General features: G+C 39.4%; 1 protein-coding gene across 1 annotated transcript in view; it reads left to right on the top strand.

Annotated features, from left to right (window-relative positions):
• The window catches only part of LOC122079893, a 27,781-nt gene extending 8,622 nt beyond the window's left edge, over positions 1 to 19,159 (top strand). The window contains exons 9-10 of the mRNA XM_042646668.1: positions 18,097 to 18,177; positions 18,722 to 19,159. Of these exons, the coding sequence (XP_042502602.1) occupies positions 18,097 to 18,177; positions 18,722 to 18,829 (189 nt within the window). The 3' untranslated portion in view covers positions 18,830 to 19,159. The remainder of the gene's footprint in view (positions 1 to 18,096; positions 18,178 to 18,721) is intronic.
• Positions 19,160 to 19,331: the final 172 nt, after the last annotated feature.

Here is a 19,331-nt window from a genome sequence, read left to right as displayed (position 1 = left end):
AAAGAAAAGAAAAGGGAGCTTGCATTTGTGTAAATCTTTTAGTCTTATACTACATAAATTGTGAGGATGGATAACATTTGTGTCCATCTAGTTTGTCTATAAGACCTATAAGCTACTTAATTTTAAACGCACATAGTTAACAAACTCATGAAAGCGAGGCAGACTAAGACCGTGAGGAAACAAACTCAACTTCGGAATCTCAGATGTACTAAGCTTTACCCTGCTACTTGGGCTAGACTAAGTAAATATTGTTCCACCATTCCGCTTTAATTAGGGCCATATATTTTTTTCGTTTTTGGGTGAATTCTCAATTTAAATAACAGGGAAAAAAGGGGGGGGGGGATATACAAGACCTGAGGGCCAAAGAAGAAACACAAAGGGGGATACACCCCTAAGGGGGGAGGGGAAAGGGGGACAAGATAGAAAAGGGAGGCCCCAGGAGACAACAATAAGCCTGTTTGTTTAGGTCTATCCTAAGAAGGTAACGGGAATTGCCTATTTTCTGTCCTCTTATCTTTTTCCCTCTTTCAATACAAATATACAACTTATCAAAAAAAAAAAATAATAATAATAAGCCTGTTCCTTGGGAGTCAATAACTGCACGCGGAGTGATCAAAGCAAGTTTGGAGGAGACCTCGAAGTAGATGGTCTTCCAAATTTGATTAAAGGATCTGGAGTTGGAAGTCCATCTGCGAAGATTGCGTTCCATCCAAATATGATTAAGAGTGGCCTCGAAGGCGAGCTTTTCGGTAATGTCGCATATGGATCTCCCAGCAAAGGTCATTTCAATCCAAATCTATTTCCTCATGAAGGGAGGAGAATTCTTCTAGTAGGCCAGTACTTGGTAAGGATACGTTTCCAGATGGTGGATGAAAAAGGGTAGTCAAAGAATAGGTGGGTAGTATCTTCTAAACCATTCCAACAAAGGCAATAGGTGGGGGGAACGGAGATGTGGTTATAGATGAGGTAAGCTTGAGTAGGGAGGCAATTGGATAGGGTCGCTAAATAATGAAGCTATGACGAGGGATCTGAGATTGAACCAAACAATCTTATGCCAAGGGGAGGTGGGAGCAGGAGAGCGCACAAGGTTCCAAACAGAGGAAGAAGAGAATTTTCCAGAGGGAGAAGGGGACCAAATGATTCTATCTTCTCTAACAGTGGGGGGAGGCCAGGAAGAGAGGACCAAAGAGTAGAAATAGGGTTGGAAGTAATAGGCAGGGACCAAGAGGCATTGGAAATGATTGAAGAAACCAAAGAGTCCTTAGGGAGGCCTGAAGAGTAGATTGCTCTAGGGCCGACATGGAGGAGGAGGAGGCTTCCTGGGTGCCAATTGTCAAGCCAGAGAGACATGGAGGAACCATCCCCAATACAAGAGTTAATGGCACCCAGAGCGGTTGTTCTCAGATGGTAGATTTTGCGCCAAAGACCCAAGAGGTGTTATGAGAGAGGGGAGTTAATGTAGAACTAGAATTACAAGTGATTCTAATCCCAGAGAAGATCTGAAATTCTGGCTGAATAGAGAAGATGTCCTCCAATAGGCTTGGTTCTAGCTCGCAAACACTCTCTCACATCAAACAAATAAAAGGAAAATAAGAAAAGAAAAGGAATTCGATGGAGGGTTGAGAAGGGGGAAGAAGAACTAGTGAATGGGCATTTCGCCCTCAAGTTTAGGCGTCTCACCTAGGGCATCTCACCCAACTACATACCATAGCACAATAGCATAAGCCATTCTTTTTTTTCATTAATAAATTCGTGTTCAATGTTCGAGCCCTTTACAACCTTATATAGAAGACTCAAAACTGACTCAAACACTAAAAAGGAAAGGCCTAACCCAATCCTTAACTAATTGGGAAACCTAAACTGACTAGGAAACTGAAATAACAATGAATATAGACTCAAAACAAGACTCTAACTAAATTAATGAATTAAATCCCGTTTTCCTAATTTCTACCTATTAAAGTGGCCCATTACAAAGAAAACCTATGGGATCAAAGGCCCAACACATTTATAACCCAACCCAAGGCTTATTTTCAATAAAATAAGCCCATTAAATGACTTATCTGCATCAATTCGCCCTCTCTCAGCAAAAATTCATCCTCGAATTTTGTAGTGTGAGGATGATTATTGCATGGTGCACGTTCCTCATCAAGCCGTAGAAAAATTCAGGTAGCTTTTTGATAATAAGGATGTAATCTAGAATAGGAGGAGCTTGATCTTCTAGATACTTCAATGGGATGATGAACTCCACATGTGTAACCGTAACATCGTCGGATGTATCCATAGGGTATATGTACCTTAAACCTCTTCAAACTTTAATGCAACATCAAGCTCTTTTGGTTCATCTACCTGGTGGTTCTCAATTGGTTTCGTTGATGGCTCAAACACAACTTCATTCTTAAACCCCTTAGGATCTTCCTCTTGACTGTTCACAATCATCACAATTGTTGTAGTGTCAAGTTCCTCAGTCTCAACCCCATTGTCCAATGTGGCAATCTTGTTGCTTTTGAATTCTTCCATATGAGTCTCGTTAATGGGAACATCAATGACTAGCTCTTCCTTGACAATAGGAATTGCTGGAACTTCTTCAACACTAAACTCAACTTTTGACTCTGGTTCATTGATTGGAGGTGTCTTCTTTTGTTGCTCCTTTGCATTGTGTTGCATAATAGAGGCCGATGATACTTTCATGCTCTTGTCAACTGTGAGTGGCTTTTGGAAATCTGGTGGAGGGAAGTACATTCTTCGTTCATGCTTAGATAGGTATATACCCGCCAACTCATATTGCATCTCGTCCCAAGTTCTAGGTTCACGCCCTTAAGCTTGAAGTTGCCTTTCACAGACTTCATTGTATTCGAACACAATCACTTATCTGGAAGCAGACGTATTGAAGCCGTTGCGTCTTTGTCAAGTTGTAGTTGTCAAAGTACACATCTAATCTATACATCATTTAAGGAAGATGTATGAAGAAAATTTCTCATGAAATTCACGTGGCTCCATCCTTGGTTTGGTTAGGCTCTGATACCAAATAATGTGGAACTAGAATCACAAGTGATCCTAATCCCAAGTAGGATTTGAAATTCTGGCTGAATAGAGAAGACGTCCTCCAATAGGCTTGGTTCTAGCTCTCAAACACTCTATCACAGCAAACAAATAAAATGAAAATAAGAAAATAAAAAGAATCCGATGGAGGGTTGAGAAGGGGGAAGAAGAACTAGTGAATGGGCATCTCACCCTTAGGTTTTGGCATCTCTCCCAATTGCATCCCACAACACAACAACATATGCCATCTTTTTTTTTTTAATTAATAAATTCGTGTTCAATGTTGTAGCCCCTTACAAACTTATATAGTTGACTCAAACACTAAAAAGGAAAGTTCTAACCCAATCCTTAACAAATTGGGAAACCTAAACTGACTAAAAAACTGAAATAACAATGAATATAGACTCAAAACAGGACTCTAACTAAACTAATGAATTAAATCCCATTTTCATACTTTCTACCATACTTTAGGCCCATTAAAGTGGCCATTACAAAGAAAACTCATGGGATCAAAGGCCCAACACATAAATAACCCAACCTAAGGCTTATTTCCAATAAAATAAACCCATTAAATGACTTATCTGCATTAGGAGTGGTCCAAAGGGAGTCTTTGGAAAGAAGAGAATAGTAAACCCAAGAAACCCAAATGTTGTTTTACTTGGAGGCAAGCTTCCAGATAAGCTTAAGGATCCCAACTTGATTAGCATCTTTAATTCTTCTTAAGCTAAGGCCTCATTCGGATTTGGGAAGGCAGACGGTGGACTAACGAGTGGGATGAGAATTTTGGCAGATTCAATGTCTTTCTAAAGGAGTAGAAGAGGGATTTAATTGCCTTAATGATAGATTTAGGGATTTTGAATACTCCTGACCAATAGATATAAGAGGATTTGAGGACAGATTGCATGAGTTCCAAGTAATCTACATAGGAGAGAAGCTTGCCTTTCCAAAATTGGAGCCTTTTGCGGATTTGGCTTAACATGGGGGAACAATAATGGGCCGACAACCTAGAGGAGATAAGGGGAAGACCGAGGTAGTTGACGGGGAGAGGCTAAGAGTAAATCCAGTGAGCTGAAGAAGGCGAGCTTTAGATTTTTCTGGAACACTAGAAAGGAAAAGTGGGATTTGAGGAGATTGATGCAGAGGCCAGAGAAAGATTCGAAGTGGTGGAGGGTGGGCATGATGGACTCAATGGAACCCGGATCAACTTTAGAGAAGATCATGAGATCATCGGCGAAAGCATGATGGGTGAGCTTGAGGCATTTGAATTTAGGAAGAGGAGAGATGAGGAGATCATTAGTACGGGACTGGATAGATCTAGATAGGACTTAAAGGCAAAGGCAGAAAAGTAAAGGGGAAAGTGGGCAACCCTTGTGAATGCCTGTAGATGACGCAAAGTAATCGGCTAGGGACCCATTTGCAGGGGGTTGGAGATGTTGTAAAGCTAAAGAACTGGCAAGAGACGTAGCATGGCAGAGGTTGAAATAGTCTTGGTGCTAGAGGAGCAGTGCAAGGGAGTTTCGGGTGAGAGAGAAGCTCCCATGAAGGTCCGATGGGCTGATGGGTCGGTTAGGAGGAGGTCTGAAGGTTTAGTGATGGGTTGGTTTGAGTGGGTGGAGGATAAAGGAATGGTGGGCCGGTTATAAGGGGTGTTGGTGGGCCAAGTGGAAGGAGGAATGGTGAGCTAAGAGGTGGAATGGGCTGAAGAAGAGTTATAGAGAGTTGGGAGTTGGGAGGGTATAAGATAAGAAGAGAGGTGTAAATTCCTAAAGCGGCCTAGGTTAGCAAGGGGCAATCTAGGAATTTTAGACGGGGGAGGAAGGGGTAAAAGAGGGTGGAGGGAGGAGGGACGGATGGGAGCCCAACCGAAATAGGGTTTAAGGAAGGGGAACGTGAAGCAGTAGGTTGAAAAGAAGGAATGAAAGCTGAACAGTGGATAGAGGAGGGGGACAAGGAGTGGCACGAAGGCTCAGAGGCAGGACTAGAAGTGTGCACAAGAATCGACGGGGCCAGGCCTACGGAGTCCTGGTCAAGGACCGACGGTCCAAGGGATGAATCGAAGAGGCCAGTCCTATGGCCAATGGGAGAGCCAAAAGCCGGAGGGTGAGGCAAACATTGCCGCCGGCGTTTACTCCACCTTCGACCACGGCTCGGGTGGCAAGAGGGTGGTTTGGAGTTACGGGGAGGGGGGGTAGAGGGTATTTCCGGAAGAGGGACATGAACCTAGATTAGGTAAAAGAGAAGAGACAACGCCACTAATAGAGGAAGGGTTTCCAGACAATCTTCAAAGATGGTTGAATCCAATCATTCTTTTAGGGGAGGGCAATTCCATTTTCTCATCAGGCGGCGGCTGCAAGAGCTTGTTGCAGGACTTAGATTGATGACCAAACACTTTGCAAGTTATGCAGTGGGGAGGGATCCAGTCGTAGGAGATAGCTTGGTGAAAGGAGTGGCCTTCATCGTCCATGATCATCACCGAAGGGGGAGGGATGGTGTCTATGGAAGCTTCCACACAGATTCTTGCATAAGAGAGTCTTTGCATCCTTCTTGTTTGAACATCAGTGAAGAGGTGGGTACCGACCACAAAGCCTATAACACTCAGCCCTCTCTTGCTCCAAAAGTGGAGAGGGAGGTTGGGGAGGGCTAACCAGAGAGGGATGGAACTATAATCAATTTTGTGGAGTTGCATAAAACGATCCCATCTGCAAAGGAAGATTAGTTGGTTGCCAATTTGCCAATGGCCCCCCTTCTAAGGCCTTAACCATACCTTGTTCAAGAGAGAAGTTAAACGGAAAAACACCATTGTCTAGCAGGTGAATGTCCATAGAACCTGAAGCTTTCCATTGCTTGGTGAAAGAGTTTTTCACAATGGGTAGTGGAGGTCGGCTGCTCAAGAAGTGTCCAACCAAGCAGAACCTCCATTTAGATATTTTAGTGTCCAGGAAACCCGAAGGGAGGGAGGGAGGGACGAAATAAAGAGAGAGGTCGGCTTTGGAGGAGGGGGAGTTGGGGTTGAGGCAGGAGGAGCAATCATTCTCTACCTCCCTGTACTGGTGCAGTGAGGATCTGGACGGTTGGGAGCACTAGGGCACACACCTCGAGGTGCTCTCAGCCGTCTAGAGCCTCGCCGCACAAGTGCGGGGAGGCAGAGGAACTTTTGCAGGAAAGAGGCCCAGAATTTGGTTAGTGGAAGAGAAGGAGGGGATGTGGTGGAGGGCCATATTTTTGTTAGACCGTGACACTAAAATATATATTTTGTCATTGTTTAAACTCTAGTAAAATATACCAATTGTTGTGTTGCATTGTTTCTTTTCCCCTTTTCTTTCCTTTGCTTTATATTTTGCCAAGTGAGGGATCCATGTAGTGTGTTGCATTCCTTCTAATTTACTTTTTTTTTTTTTTTTTTTTTTTTTTTTTCCTGTTTCTGTCTTTCATCGGATCCATGTAGCTGACCCCATTTAGTTGGGATAAGGCTGAGTTGTTGTTGTTGTTGTTTAAACTCTAGTAAATTATGCATTACACTTTTCATTTTAATGTGGCATGGATCAGCAGTTGAAAACGTTCAAAAAGAACCAAAGAGAGACAAAATGGTCAGGTACAAGCCACGAATGGTTCTGATTTTTAGCTGCTGTATAAATTGAGGTATCAATGGTTCCAATTGACTGGACCACTATGTCTGGCATCAAAAGATAGGAGGCCTGTTGTAAGGGCGTCAGTGTCTCCATGTCCCACAACATCTAGGGATTCTAAGTTCGAAGCCAAAGGAGTTAGAAAGGCAAGTTTTAAGGTTCTTAATCGTATCGTAGAATCTTTTATGCGCAGTGGGGAGGAAGAGTTAGTAAGACAAATTTAAAGGCTCTTGGAATTTTTGATCATGTGGAGATTCTTACATAGACTTGGTGAAGGTGACAAGAGAAAACTAAGGCTTTTTCCTTCTAGGATATTTCATTCATTATACCAATGGATCTCCAGGCCATGCCAACATGTTGCAGCAGCTTGGGAGGACAGATTATCATAACTCATAAATCCGAGGGTGCTTCGGTTTTTCAGTTCAATCTTTTATTAATTTCTGGAATTTTCTATAGTTGAGGTATTTTTTCATCATGAAATTATTTTAGAAAATAGTACAAGATTCAGTTAGAGGGAGACCATTTTGTGGTTAATTTTCAGAAGCTATTGGCCTGAGAGTTCTTGTAGTGTAGGACTTCCTAATTTGTTATTAATTTAGAAAGATAAGCCATTGCTTCCATGCATTTCCAAACATCAATTTAGATGTAATGATACAATTTAGTCCTATGGCCTGCCTTATCTTTTTCGCAATGCCTTTTTTATGCTCAAACAACCTAACTCCATAAAAAATGTTACAGTTCCAATCTCATCAAAAATGGTAATTCTTCCTAAACTGACATACCTACTTGATTCTCATAGGAAATAGTTCCTTATCCTGTTCCTTTTTAATATCCTTGTCCTTTACAAAGATCTTGCCACCACTATTACATATCATGTGATCATGTTCACAGTTCACCGCATATTTTAAATGTGGCCTTATTTGCTACTATATCATCGTTTTATCTTCTAAGCATTTCAATACCTTTTAATTGAGTACCCATTTTTTCCCCTCATTCATAGTCCTTCACAAATCCTTGTTGCAAGATCTGTTAACTCTAATGGTAATTTGAGTGTCATCATCTTGTTCCTATGTAGTAGTTCTAATGTAAGGCCAAGTCACAAGGGACTTAACTGCAGGCAGGATCTTAAACAGTTCTCAAAAGGGGAACAACAGTATGTCTAGTTACAAGATATTGACCCAACTTATAACCCCCAAATAACACATAATCAGTTCCTGAAATATGTAAAAAATATCCCCCAATAGCATTAATAAACACCACACAAAATGCAGCAGAACAGATTAACTTTCTTCTAGCCGATAGGTCACAGATTAGGGTAAATCTGAGAAAAAAACTCACGCATGAAGTAGATGTAAGGGTAGAGATTACCTATCAATCAAAGAGAAACCTATGATGAAGTAAACCCCAGAAAATCAGACTGATATAGTAACTGAACTGGAATGTGGAACCCTTCTTGAATCAGGGCAGAATTAAAGAGATTTCTTGTATCTTGAAGATCAGGCCTCAGGTGGGCCCTCAACCTTGGTCGATTCTCCTTTAGGAAGTACCTGAAACCCTGAATGTTCCTCATATAAGCCTCAATGGTCTGCAGGTTGGGGAGTTCTGTGGTCTTAAAAGTTACCCATAAAATAACGCAGAACAGGGCTGCTGAAAGCCTTGAAAAGTCACCCAGATCTCAGTAGCAGTAGCAGTAGCAGGTATTGATAGCAAGTAACAGCCTTGTAATATGCCTTCAGAAAGATCAAATTACACCCAGCAAATTAAAGAATAGAAGGAGAAAAGAAAATTGATGCTGGGGAACAAGGAGGAAGAAGAAGATAGGTAGGATTGAGCCTTTCACTCTCTCCCTTAGGCCTCTCACCCTCTCAATAGTGTAGGCATCCCACCCTTTAACTGAACCTTTCAGTCATGAAGAAAACTTAAAACTTTCATTATCTCAAAATTGTATTTATAAGCTTACAGCTGATGGAAGTAATAGAGAAAGGAAAGAAGCAAGAAAAGGAAACTAACTGGAAAGTAAAGTACTTCCTAAAGACTTTCCTAAACTCATCTTAATTGTTTGCTTGAAGAAGAGTAAAATAAAAAAAGGAAACAAATCAATGCTTCTAGGAAGGTTGGCGATCTCCCTTGTCTTGCTGGCCAAGTCTTTGAATAAAGACAAGAAACTCTCTCAAAACAGAATCTATAGTGGGTACAGAGTCGGTAGTGGATCTTTCTTGGCAAGAGTGATGGAAGGAAACACCCACTCGGTAGCCTTGCTGTCCAAGGCAAAAAGGAGCCCGCACAAGCTGGAAAAATACCCCTGGAATCTGATGCTCAGTAGGATGAAAATATAGCCCAGGTTTTTGGGCCAGCAGTGAACTACCTTTGAAGCCCATTATGAAGACTCGATCTACATCAAGTTCTTTAGATGCTTGCCCTTTTCTTTTTTGTTCTTCAAGGACCCCTTGTTATTACTGTTCTTATATGGCTGGTATTCTCATTTCATACAACATAAGTATCTTTTTCAAAATTTTATTTCACATTTTTCATCATTTATTCATAATAATCCTTACCTTCCTCAATTCAGGTCCTACCATCTGATTTCTTTTCTAGCTATATTCTCTCATTTCTTTGTTTCATCTCTTGGTACGAATATCTAAAACCTTGAAAGTTACATCTTTACAATAACAACAACTCAGCCTTATCCCAACTGAATTGGGGTCGGCTACAAGGATCCGATCAAAGCAGCAAAAGAAAAATAGACGTAAAAATTGTGGAAAAAAGTTACTGTTACAATTGCTTAACCCAAAGCTCGAGCTATTAAGAAAATACAAAACAATGTGTATCAACACCCCCTACACGGGCACTCCCACACACAGAAAACTCTGCACATGTCACCATCACATGGTGGCATCATCATGTGGCACCAAGGGTATGAGGCGTTGGGATACAATACAATTGATTCCCCTCACAATCAAAGTTTAATATCTCGCTCTCGCCACCCATCTCGCTGGTTGGTCTCGGTGGGCATATGGCCTTTGTAGCCCCTAAAACTCTGTATTTACCCTATTTTAGGCATTCTAAACACAATGGAAACATCAGTTTTTTTTTTTTTAAATCAAACTCAAAATGGTACTTTGACTTTATACCCTATGTAAGTAGTCGGAGACCCTTCGGACCCTTCATCTAATATGCTATATTCCTCAGTCCACCTTTCACAATCATCATTCAGGCACTACATAATAATTAGAACATTAAAGACATCATTTCTAATTACTATTGATGATTGATGAGTGACATACATTGGAAATTTGAAATGACATAAGATATACAACATAACAAGTAACAACATAGCTGCATAAAGTACATATTAATAATAACTAACATAGATATATTGATGTAGTAGACAACTAGACATTTAGACTCCATCCTAGAGACCTAGATTCTTAGTTCTGAAATGAGTGTCGGTTAATATCATCATAGTCTGCATATTGTTGATGCTGATGTCGAAGCATGTTTTGCTCTGATTGAATCACAAAGGCTGGATGTCGTAGTATGATGGAAGTAATACTCAGAGTCTGCCACAACAACCCTATAAACATCATCAGCTGCATATTGGAGATACCCAATCCTTGGTCAGATATCTCTGAAACTAAATGAGCTGGTTCGAGAACCACAGCTACTGGTTAGTGCTTGACGGACTGGAACCTGCATCGGCATGTATAGCTAGGGAGTTGGAACCTCGAAAATGCTATCCACAAAACCTGACCCAATGTGGGAGTGTGCTCAACCCTCATACTCAGAGGCAGAGGGGAAAGAGCTGGCCTGTGGGTGTCCAAACTAGCCAAATTGACTATAATGACTATAGTTTGAGCTGTTGTCCTTGTACCATATATAGCTGATGGTGCATGCAACTGCTCTCCATAAATACCACTCTCCATGCATAAGCCTCCTAAAGTGTCAATCAAGCTCCTAGTAGAGATGTCCATGGAGTCCACACGATCCTACTTCTCTCCACTAGCTATCAATTGGCGATGTGAGCCTTTCTTGTAGGGTATGGGGGAACGTGCACCATGGTCCATGTCTTATGTGGCATGACTGAAACTAAATCCCTCTTGTGAACCGCACTAGCTCTTGCTATGGTTCGGTGTAATGGTACCTGTCGCACATCCCCCCATCACCATCACCATCACCATCACCAGCACCACGGTGTCTACTACTACCACCACCACCAGGTCGTGCACCATCATCATCATCATCGTCATTGGACCGTGACCAAACAGTTTCAGGCTCCACATCAATCCCAGTAGGTTGGGACTCGAAAGGCCTAGGTATCTATGAAAGCACACGGCCCTCTTGAAACATATACTTATCTATGTTAGTACCCATTTGAATAGCTACCACGGGGTCAGGCCTACCCCCAAGTTGATCCATAAGTGGCTCACCTCAATGCCTTACCCATTGGTATAGGGGATCCTCCTCATCTGATATTCTTGGAAAGCGTGAACAAGTTCAATTGGTTCATTGTTACCCTCCATGCCTTGACGTTTGTGTTACATCTTCAATCTCATATTATAATGCACAAACACCAACTCTAGAGCTTTTCGTGACCTAGTCGGTTCTGCCTCTTGGTGTGGATCAGTGAGAATGTACTCCAATTACGCTCACATCCAGATGCAAAACAAGTTTGGGAGAGCACATTAATTTTTATCTTTTTCAAGTTATGTGCATCTTGTCACCAGGGGCAATACTTTGTTTTCTAGCCATTGCCGCTGCACGACCAAAACTCCCAGTAGCATCCTTGAATTCCTTTATCTATTCATATATCAAACATGAATATAAGTTAGTACACAACAGGGAATTCATTAGGACTTAGGAAACTATACATATTTTAAACATTAACCCACCTTAGTGTTGCATGCTGCCTGTAGAACAGGTTTAGGGACCAACTTTGCCATCACAAATTCCACTGCTTCTAACAATACATCATCCATTCCTAGATTATACTTGTAATGGAACTTAGGATTGAGATAATATGTTGCAAATTCCATAAATGTGTCACTAAATGTAAAGTAACTTTAACTTGGACTATAGTTAAGTTTAAAAACTCACCAGCTTTATGTAGTGGATGCATCAAATGTTTCTCCCATCTCTCCTCAATAATTTTGATGTAAGATTTTGCACCCGTAGGAATTGATGCTCTCACCTTCTCCTTCATCTTCTCCATTACAGCATACACATATGGCAAGGTAGGCTGGCTCTCTAAGTTTATTAACCTCAAGATAGTTACCACTGGGCCAAATATAAGGACCTTCTTCATATCCTGCCAGAATTGTTCACTAGAGATGGTGGCATGTGCTGCTTACCACCTGGAGTACCCAATTCCCTCCATCCAAACCACTCCTCATTGGTAACATGGATCTCAAACTAACCATCTTATCCTGAAAGCTCTTCAATGCAATGTAGTTGATTGCAAATCGAGTAATGCCTAGGCTTACCAAATCCTTACCAAATCCCCACCACATTTTTCCCTCAACAAAGATAGAGAATATCCATGGTTGTAAACAAATGTGGTCACTTGTCTTGTCCGTTTGACCACACCCGATACCAAAGACTTCTTCCCCATGTCTTTAAGCATTAAGTCAATGCAGTGGGTTGCACATGGTGTCCAGAAAAGGTGGATCCGTTTGCTCTTCCTATTTACCAATTTCTCCCCTGCTTTCTTGAAGTTGCTCCCATTGTCCGTCACAATTTGAATAACATTCTCAAGAACCCACCTTCGTAAAAACTTCCTTCAACAACTTATATAAGTACATTGCATCCTTCTTCTCTTTGGATGCATCAACAAACTTTAAGAAGACAGTCTTCCCATTAGATTTCACCATGAAGTTGATGATGGACTGTCTATTTGGTCTTGTCCAACCATCACACATCACAGTAACTCCATATCATTTTCAATGAGTCTTTAAGCCATTAATATACTCATCTAACTCCTTTTGATGAGGCAAATAAACATTCGTCGTTTTATAAGGAGTGGGCCCCTTTGTTCCTAGCCAGCCTTTCCTGCAGTGTCATTCATGGATTGGTAAATATGTCCCTTGTGTAGCATTAGCTGGGATGTTATTATAGAAAAACCATTTTGACATTGCATTCCCAAGATGTTATTTCCATGGTCTCCATACTTGCTTCATGGTTCTTTGTCTTGTATCTTGCTGTCTATATATCAGAGGATCTTGCCTCAGAACTGCATCAGGATCATCATGTTGTCTTAGGGGTAGTGATTGGGGTGTGCCAGCCCTCTCACTCTAAGTTCTCCTGAGAGGCACATCCACATGCCTCTGCTTCTTCTTCCTTCTTTCCTCTATAGGAGGCACATTTGATGCAGCTGCTATAGAACTAGAGCCACCTACTCCTCTTTTCATCTTTGCCTGCCTAACCTTTTCCACTTGATGAGAGATCCTACTCGCTTCCTTAACTTGTTGCAGTTCTCTCCACTTTGCCCTTGTCATATCTTCTTTTGGCCTATAATCACTATCATATTCAACATCCACTGTTGTTGGGTGGCTCTCTAAGACTGTCTCATCAAATTCTTAATCTAACTTTTGTTTCTCTGACCTTTTTAACCTTCCACCTTGTAGGCTCATTTGCACTTGTTTTTGCACTTCATAAGAAACTTGGGGCATTTGGAAACATCCTTGTACCCCTCCAGCCAAATATTGCTTCAACCTAGTGGCACCTCCAGAATTAATCATTTTTTACAATACCTGCACTTTGATTTTTTATTTTATTTATTTATTTATTATTATTATTTTTTTGTCATCTGACATTGGATTTCCAAGTAACCATCTAATATCTCCACCTCTAGCACTCGACATTGTGCCCCAACTTCAACACAATTACATAAAAGAATGCATGAATTAGTAACTATTCAATATCTTATATTAAAGTATGCATGCATTAAGAACTATTTAATATCATATAGCTATTATAGATTAATCCCCTACTTTTTATAATTTTTTCTTAATTTTAAATCATTTTTTTATTAATATTAATATCATAGTTAATAATAAATTATAGTAGAGTGAAACAAAAAACACCATTTTCATTTCACAATACACTAACAATATTTACACGACATTAAAATAATTTTCAATACAAAACAGATTTTTTTTCCTATTTATTTATTTTTCTGTAATTATTTAATATATATATATATTATATTTCAGAAAATATATTAATTAATTTATTAACTGAAAAAAAGGGATACCGTGAGGCCATAGATTAGCCTTTGGTGAGCATCATATAAAAAATTGGGTACCAAGCATCATGTATAAATCACAATTTTTTTATTTTTTTGCAAGAAAAGCATTTATTTAAACAGAAATAAAAAAATTAATTTAAAATCAGAAATATATTTTTTCTTCCATGAATCTATAGATCACACTTAGTGCATCACGTATAAAAAAAATCAATGGCAACCCATGGTTTAATGTATCATATTGTATCAGCTGATATGTATTGGTATCGGCCCTTACCGATACGATACATGGAAATTTTAAGATCCTTTTGTATCGTTATGTATCTTACGATACATGCCGATACACATTGATGCGATATGACACGCACCGATACTCTATGGAAAATTAAAAATCGAGGTGAAATGTATGGTACAATATGTATTGATACAGTGCGCTACGGTTATATAATGGCCAAGATGAGCCATTTTTCAAAAAAACACGATTTTTTTAGGGGTTTTTGTTCCAAAATTGCTGCCATCCATTTTTCTTTCTAACTAAAATGGAAACAAGGTGGGGAACAAGGATTTTACATTTATGGGACAACTATATTACTACAAACCTTGGATTCATAGTGCAATACTCTCAATTTAGTGTTTATGCATAATGCATGTTATATATAGCATTTTTTAACTATTTTTTTATGCAAAAAGTGTTTCCTATCCATTTATGTGTGTATCTCCGATATGATATGATGCCCTCTGTTATGTATCTTAATTTTGGCTGACTGATACCGATACTTTAATCCTTGTGGCAACCAATAAGTTTTGATGATGTTTCTATGAAAAATATAGGTTTGAGAAGAAATTTTTACCTTAAAAGGTTCTTGAGAAGAAAAGTCACAACAAATGCTAAGAGTCTTGCTTCAATGACTGTAACATGGTAGATATTCAAGAAGCACCACCAAAATCTCAGCTTAATGTTATTTTTTTCCCAAAAAAAGTAGAGAGAGGTGAAACCAGTGAGATTCTCTTGCTTGGGGTCGAAACATTGCTTATAAGTGACTTGGTTGGACCGAGTTTAGACCAAAACCTTAACTCGCTGATTTAAGTGATGAGATCTCGGTCGAGATCTTGTCATTTTTACACCTCGCCTGCCAACTCGTCTCGCTATTTCAAAAAAACGAGATCTCATGCTGAGATCTCGCCATGAACTTGAACCGTGCTCACAATTACCAGAGGTTGAAGACCCAACCTCCTGATTCTGATACCATGTAACAAAATCAGATCAAGAATAACCAATATTTCGCCTTATGCAGGAGAAGAAGGAAGATGATGGAAGAAAAGTGCAGCTAATTAGGGAAGACGTTACCCTAATCAGCTGTGGATTATTATATTTAGAAGATCTAAAGTTGTAGTAATTACATGAACACCTTGCTTATGTGTACACATAATACCCCATGGTTTATGATTTGTACATTAACTTCATCGATCAAGGGTTTAGAATCACCCATTATAAAGAGTGATCACAGGAGAATAGAAATAGTAACTCCAGTAAACCACATCCAGTAGCAATACCATCACATGACAACCAACTATCAGTTTCAGCAACACATATCCTGAACTGAACCAGAATCATATAACATAACCAGAAGTCCAAAACCAAGTTGCAGTGAAGAACCAAACCCAGATGCATGTATCAGACCAGAATAAAACCAAAGGCAGCACTAAACAAACCAGAATCAACACTGAACCACACAGCAGACCAGGACCAAATCGCAGGGAGAAAATATAACCAAATTGCGGGAGATAAACATGACCAACTGCATGGAGTAAATGTGCTCTTCTAACTTTGAAAATAGGCTTGCTTAACTCATTCTATTAGGAGAACAACACTGCAATGTCTGAAGTGATTTGGACAAACGGAAGTTGACTTCAAATCTCAGGGAGAATATATTTCCAAATCGCAGGAAATAAACATGACTGCATGGAGTAAATCTGCTCTTATAACGTTGAAACTAAGCTTGATTAACTTGTTCTTTTAAGAGAACAATACTGCAAAGTTTGAGGTGATTTAGACAAAGGGAAGTTGGCTTTTTGAGTATCCTACTTATATATGGACTCTTAAAAAAATGCACCAAAACAGATCTGATGATTCTGAATTTAAGGTCAATTGACCTCTCTTAATATTAGAGTAAGTCTAGTGGTCTACACAATATGGGCTAAATCCAACAATGGAAAGCTTCCTTTGAAAAAATCCTTATACCACAAGGATTCTCAAGAAATCAATTCAGACTTGCAGAAAAAAAAGATGAGAAAATAGTGTCGCATGAGAATAGAATATAAAATACTTATCTTTCTTGAAGCACCATAACCATTCAGATCCCATGCATGATCAACACAGCCGTAGTTTGGTCACCCACATCATAAATCAGATCACAGTAACATATTTGGTCACCCACATCACAAATCAGTTCGCAGTAACATATTAATCCCTAGTTCCCCTGTTTCAAAATAACAATGGAAGGCATCTCGAACACAATTAGCAGTAGTTGCTGCTCACGCCAGAGTCTTGCCTGGAAGACCCTTTAATCAGAATCGGTATACTGATTAAACTTGCTCTGATATCATGTTACAATCACTTATCCCAAAAGCTCTAGCTGTTAACAGCAACAACAATGTCGATTAGGTGTTCACTGCCACAAGATCTTACCTGATTGTACTCCTTACATCCATATCCTTGATTAACAGTATCCTTAACTGTCATTTCCTACGTCTATCAAAGTTCACACCGATTAATCTTTTTCAGGCTCTCCCTGAATTAGACCATCCATAACTTTCAGACTATTTTCATTGCTTTCATCTATCATAATTGGGATGCAAACCATCTTACTATATAAGCTCTCTTTCTCTAGAACTACTTTAGTAAAATTTACTTTGTTGCTTATTCTTGTTACATCCACACATTCATATTTAGGTCTTTATTTACTTTTCCTATACAATATCTAGTATTGTCTTTGTCAGAAGAAAACCAAGAAACACAAAGAAAACAAATAGATAAAGAAAAGATGACACAAAGATTTAGTGTGCTCCGCACACCAATATAATATGCTACATCCATGGGTGAAGCTAAAGATGATTCAGTATATGATGGAAGAAAGATTCCAATGGAGATCTCACAAGAACACCCAAGTATGCAGCAAGAACTCTCACCCGGAAACTCTGACTTGGAATCCCCAAATCACTCTGTTTTCTCTTACTTGCTCAACAAGACAATAAAGCAAATAAATACTCCTCCAAGTCTGGTCGATCCATCAGGTTGCATCTGGTCGGGTCCAACTATACTGCGGGGGCCCATTCCCTCTGCTACCATCACAAATCTCACAAAAATTCCTGATTCGGGTTGCCAGCAAAAATGTTGGAGTGGGGCAATCTTCAAAACGGGCACAGGAATTCGAGACACACGTAACAGTCTTCTTTTTTATGCTAGGGTTTATGTATTGTTAAAATCTTGGTGGCCTTTTTTTTCTTTCACACCTTTCCACAATTTCCTATGATGCTATATTAGCTCTTCTTTACATTGTATATATCAATCAAGTTCATCAATGCTGTTCTATTACATGTTGTTGAGACTAGCTCTTTTACCTGCATTTGTGGTCTAGAAATACTTCCTGTTATCTACTTGCAACGGAGCACTGATGCATCATGTTAATAACAGGGGATTGCATAGTTAACAGTGTTAATTTCTCATTGGCTCCAAGTGACAATGTACTAATCACATCTGGATACTGTCTTAGTATAACTTAAAAACTACAATTGGTTGGGATCTTCTGTTCAAATAGTTTTACTAGAGTCTAATGTGGGTTACCAACCAAATGCAACCCACCTTCTTTATCTGTACATGATACTGCTAGTGGTTGGAAAGCCAGGTAAATCACTTACAAAAAATCAATTTTATATCATACTGGAGAACTTACATGCAGACTGTCCATGAGCTCAACATACTAATTCATTGGGTACACTACCTTCTATTTCCTAGAAATTCTTGCTTCTATTTACATGTCAAGCTAGATAATCCAATCCATATATAGGATCCTGTCTCTGTCCATGAAACAATCAAGTTCCATTCTCCAAGCTACTTTAGGTTTGTATTTATTTTTATTTCCAAAATTCATTTTCTGAGTGATTTTGTGTCATGTTGTTTGAGATATGCAGGAGACTCAGAAGTATTCTGACCAACTCGGATTCTTCCATGATCTGGTGAATCGTTTAAACAACAAACTTCATGGGTTTGAGGTAGGATTTACTTCCAAATTCTAAAGCATGATGATTACAATTTAACAACAATTCATCCTGTTGTATGTCGAGTAGAACTTTTCGGGTCTCCATTATGGAGAAGGTGAGAAGATTAATGCCCTCTCCATCTGTCCAGATTACATACAGAGATTGGGAATCGCCAGTGAGATTTTCCACCTTCTCTGTCTGTTAGAACATAATTTGAACCAAATTGCTGGTTTAAACTTTCCAATCTATTACGCCCTTTTGGATGTTGAGTTATAGATTGGTGCCAGATCCAAGGCTTCAGCACAATTGCTAGTTCTCTAAAACACTACTGAATTGCAAACTGGTTTTCCTAATTTAGTCAAGTAAAGAAGAATTTTCCTAATAATAGTACTCCTATTGTTAAGCATGTAAATAGAATTGAAAAATGAATGAGATGACTATGGGTTAATCAGGAAGAACACCTCATCTTGGCATATTTTTGTTTCTAGCTGGCTTATGGATGTATCTGTAGCTTCCAGAATATTATTTATTTATTTAATTATTGAAATACACTCAGGCTGAAGTCTCTGAGCTGTGGTATGTGGAGGAGTTCGATGTGTTGGCACTCGCCTTAGATGGTAGAATTATGCCACGCAGATATCATCTTGGCTGCGTCAGAACTTGAAGTTTTGACACGTTCTCAATGTAGCTATAAGTATAGGAATACTTTGCCTTGACACTACAGCATTGTACAAGGATCAGTTGGCAACATGATTTTGAGGGCCCCAAATTAGAGATTCCATTAACTGGATATAGATCTTTTATCATACTTGATATCATAAATGTATTGTACATTAAATGGGAGGGTCGTCGGAAAATGTTGGAATTGTTCCCTTGCGACATTGGATACTCCCCATAAGAAATCTCTCACATGTTTAGTCAGCTAACGATGTTCTCTAATACCTTTATGTCTCCGGTTCAATTAAAAAACAATGGAAATGAACTTTGACGGTAACTATAGGCCAGCAAGGTTATATAAGATATTATGTTGGAAATATTCTTGTCAAGACTCAAGATCCACCACACAAGTGGTAATGTTCATTAAGGAGAGGCAATTTCATATTACTTAGATTGTCTTTTGAGGCTTCTTCCGAACAGGATAGCATTCCTTATGGCCTTAACTTCAG

The sequence above is a fragment of the Macadamia integrifolia genome, chromosome 5 (genome assembly GCF_013358625.1).
Source record: "Macadamia integrifolia cultivar HAES 741 chromosome 5, SCU_Mint_v3, whole genome shotgun sequence".
In the NCBI taxonomy this organism is placed as follows: domain Eukaryota; kingdom Viridiplantae; phylum Streptophyta; class Magnoliopsida; order Proteales; family Proteaceae; genus Macadamia; species Macadamia integrifolia.
The sequence above is the reverse complement of the archived record's forward strand: the minus strand, read 5'-3'. Positions and strand labels throughout refer to the sequence as shown.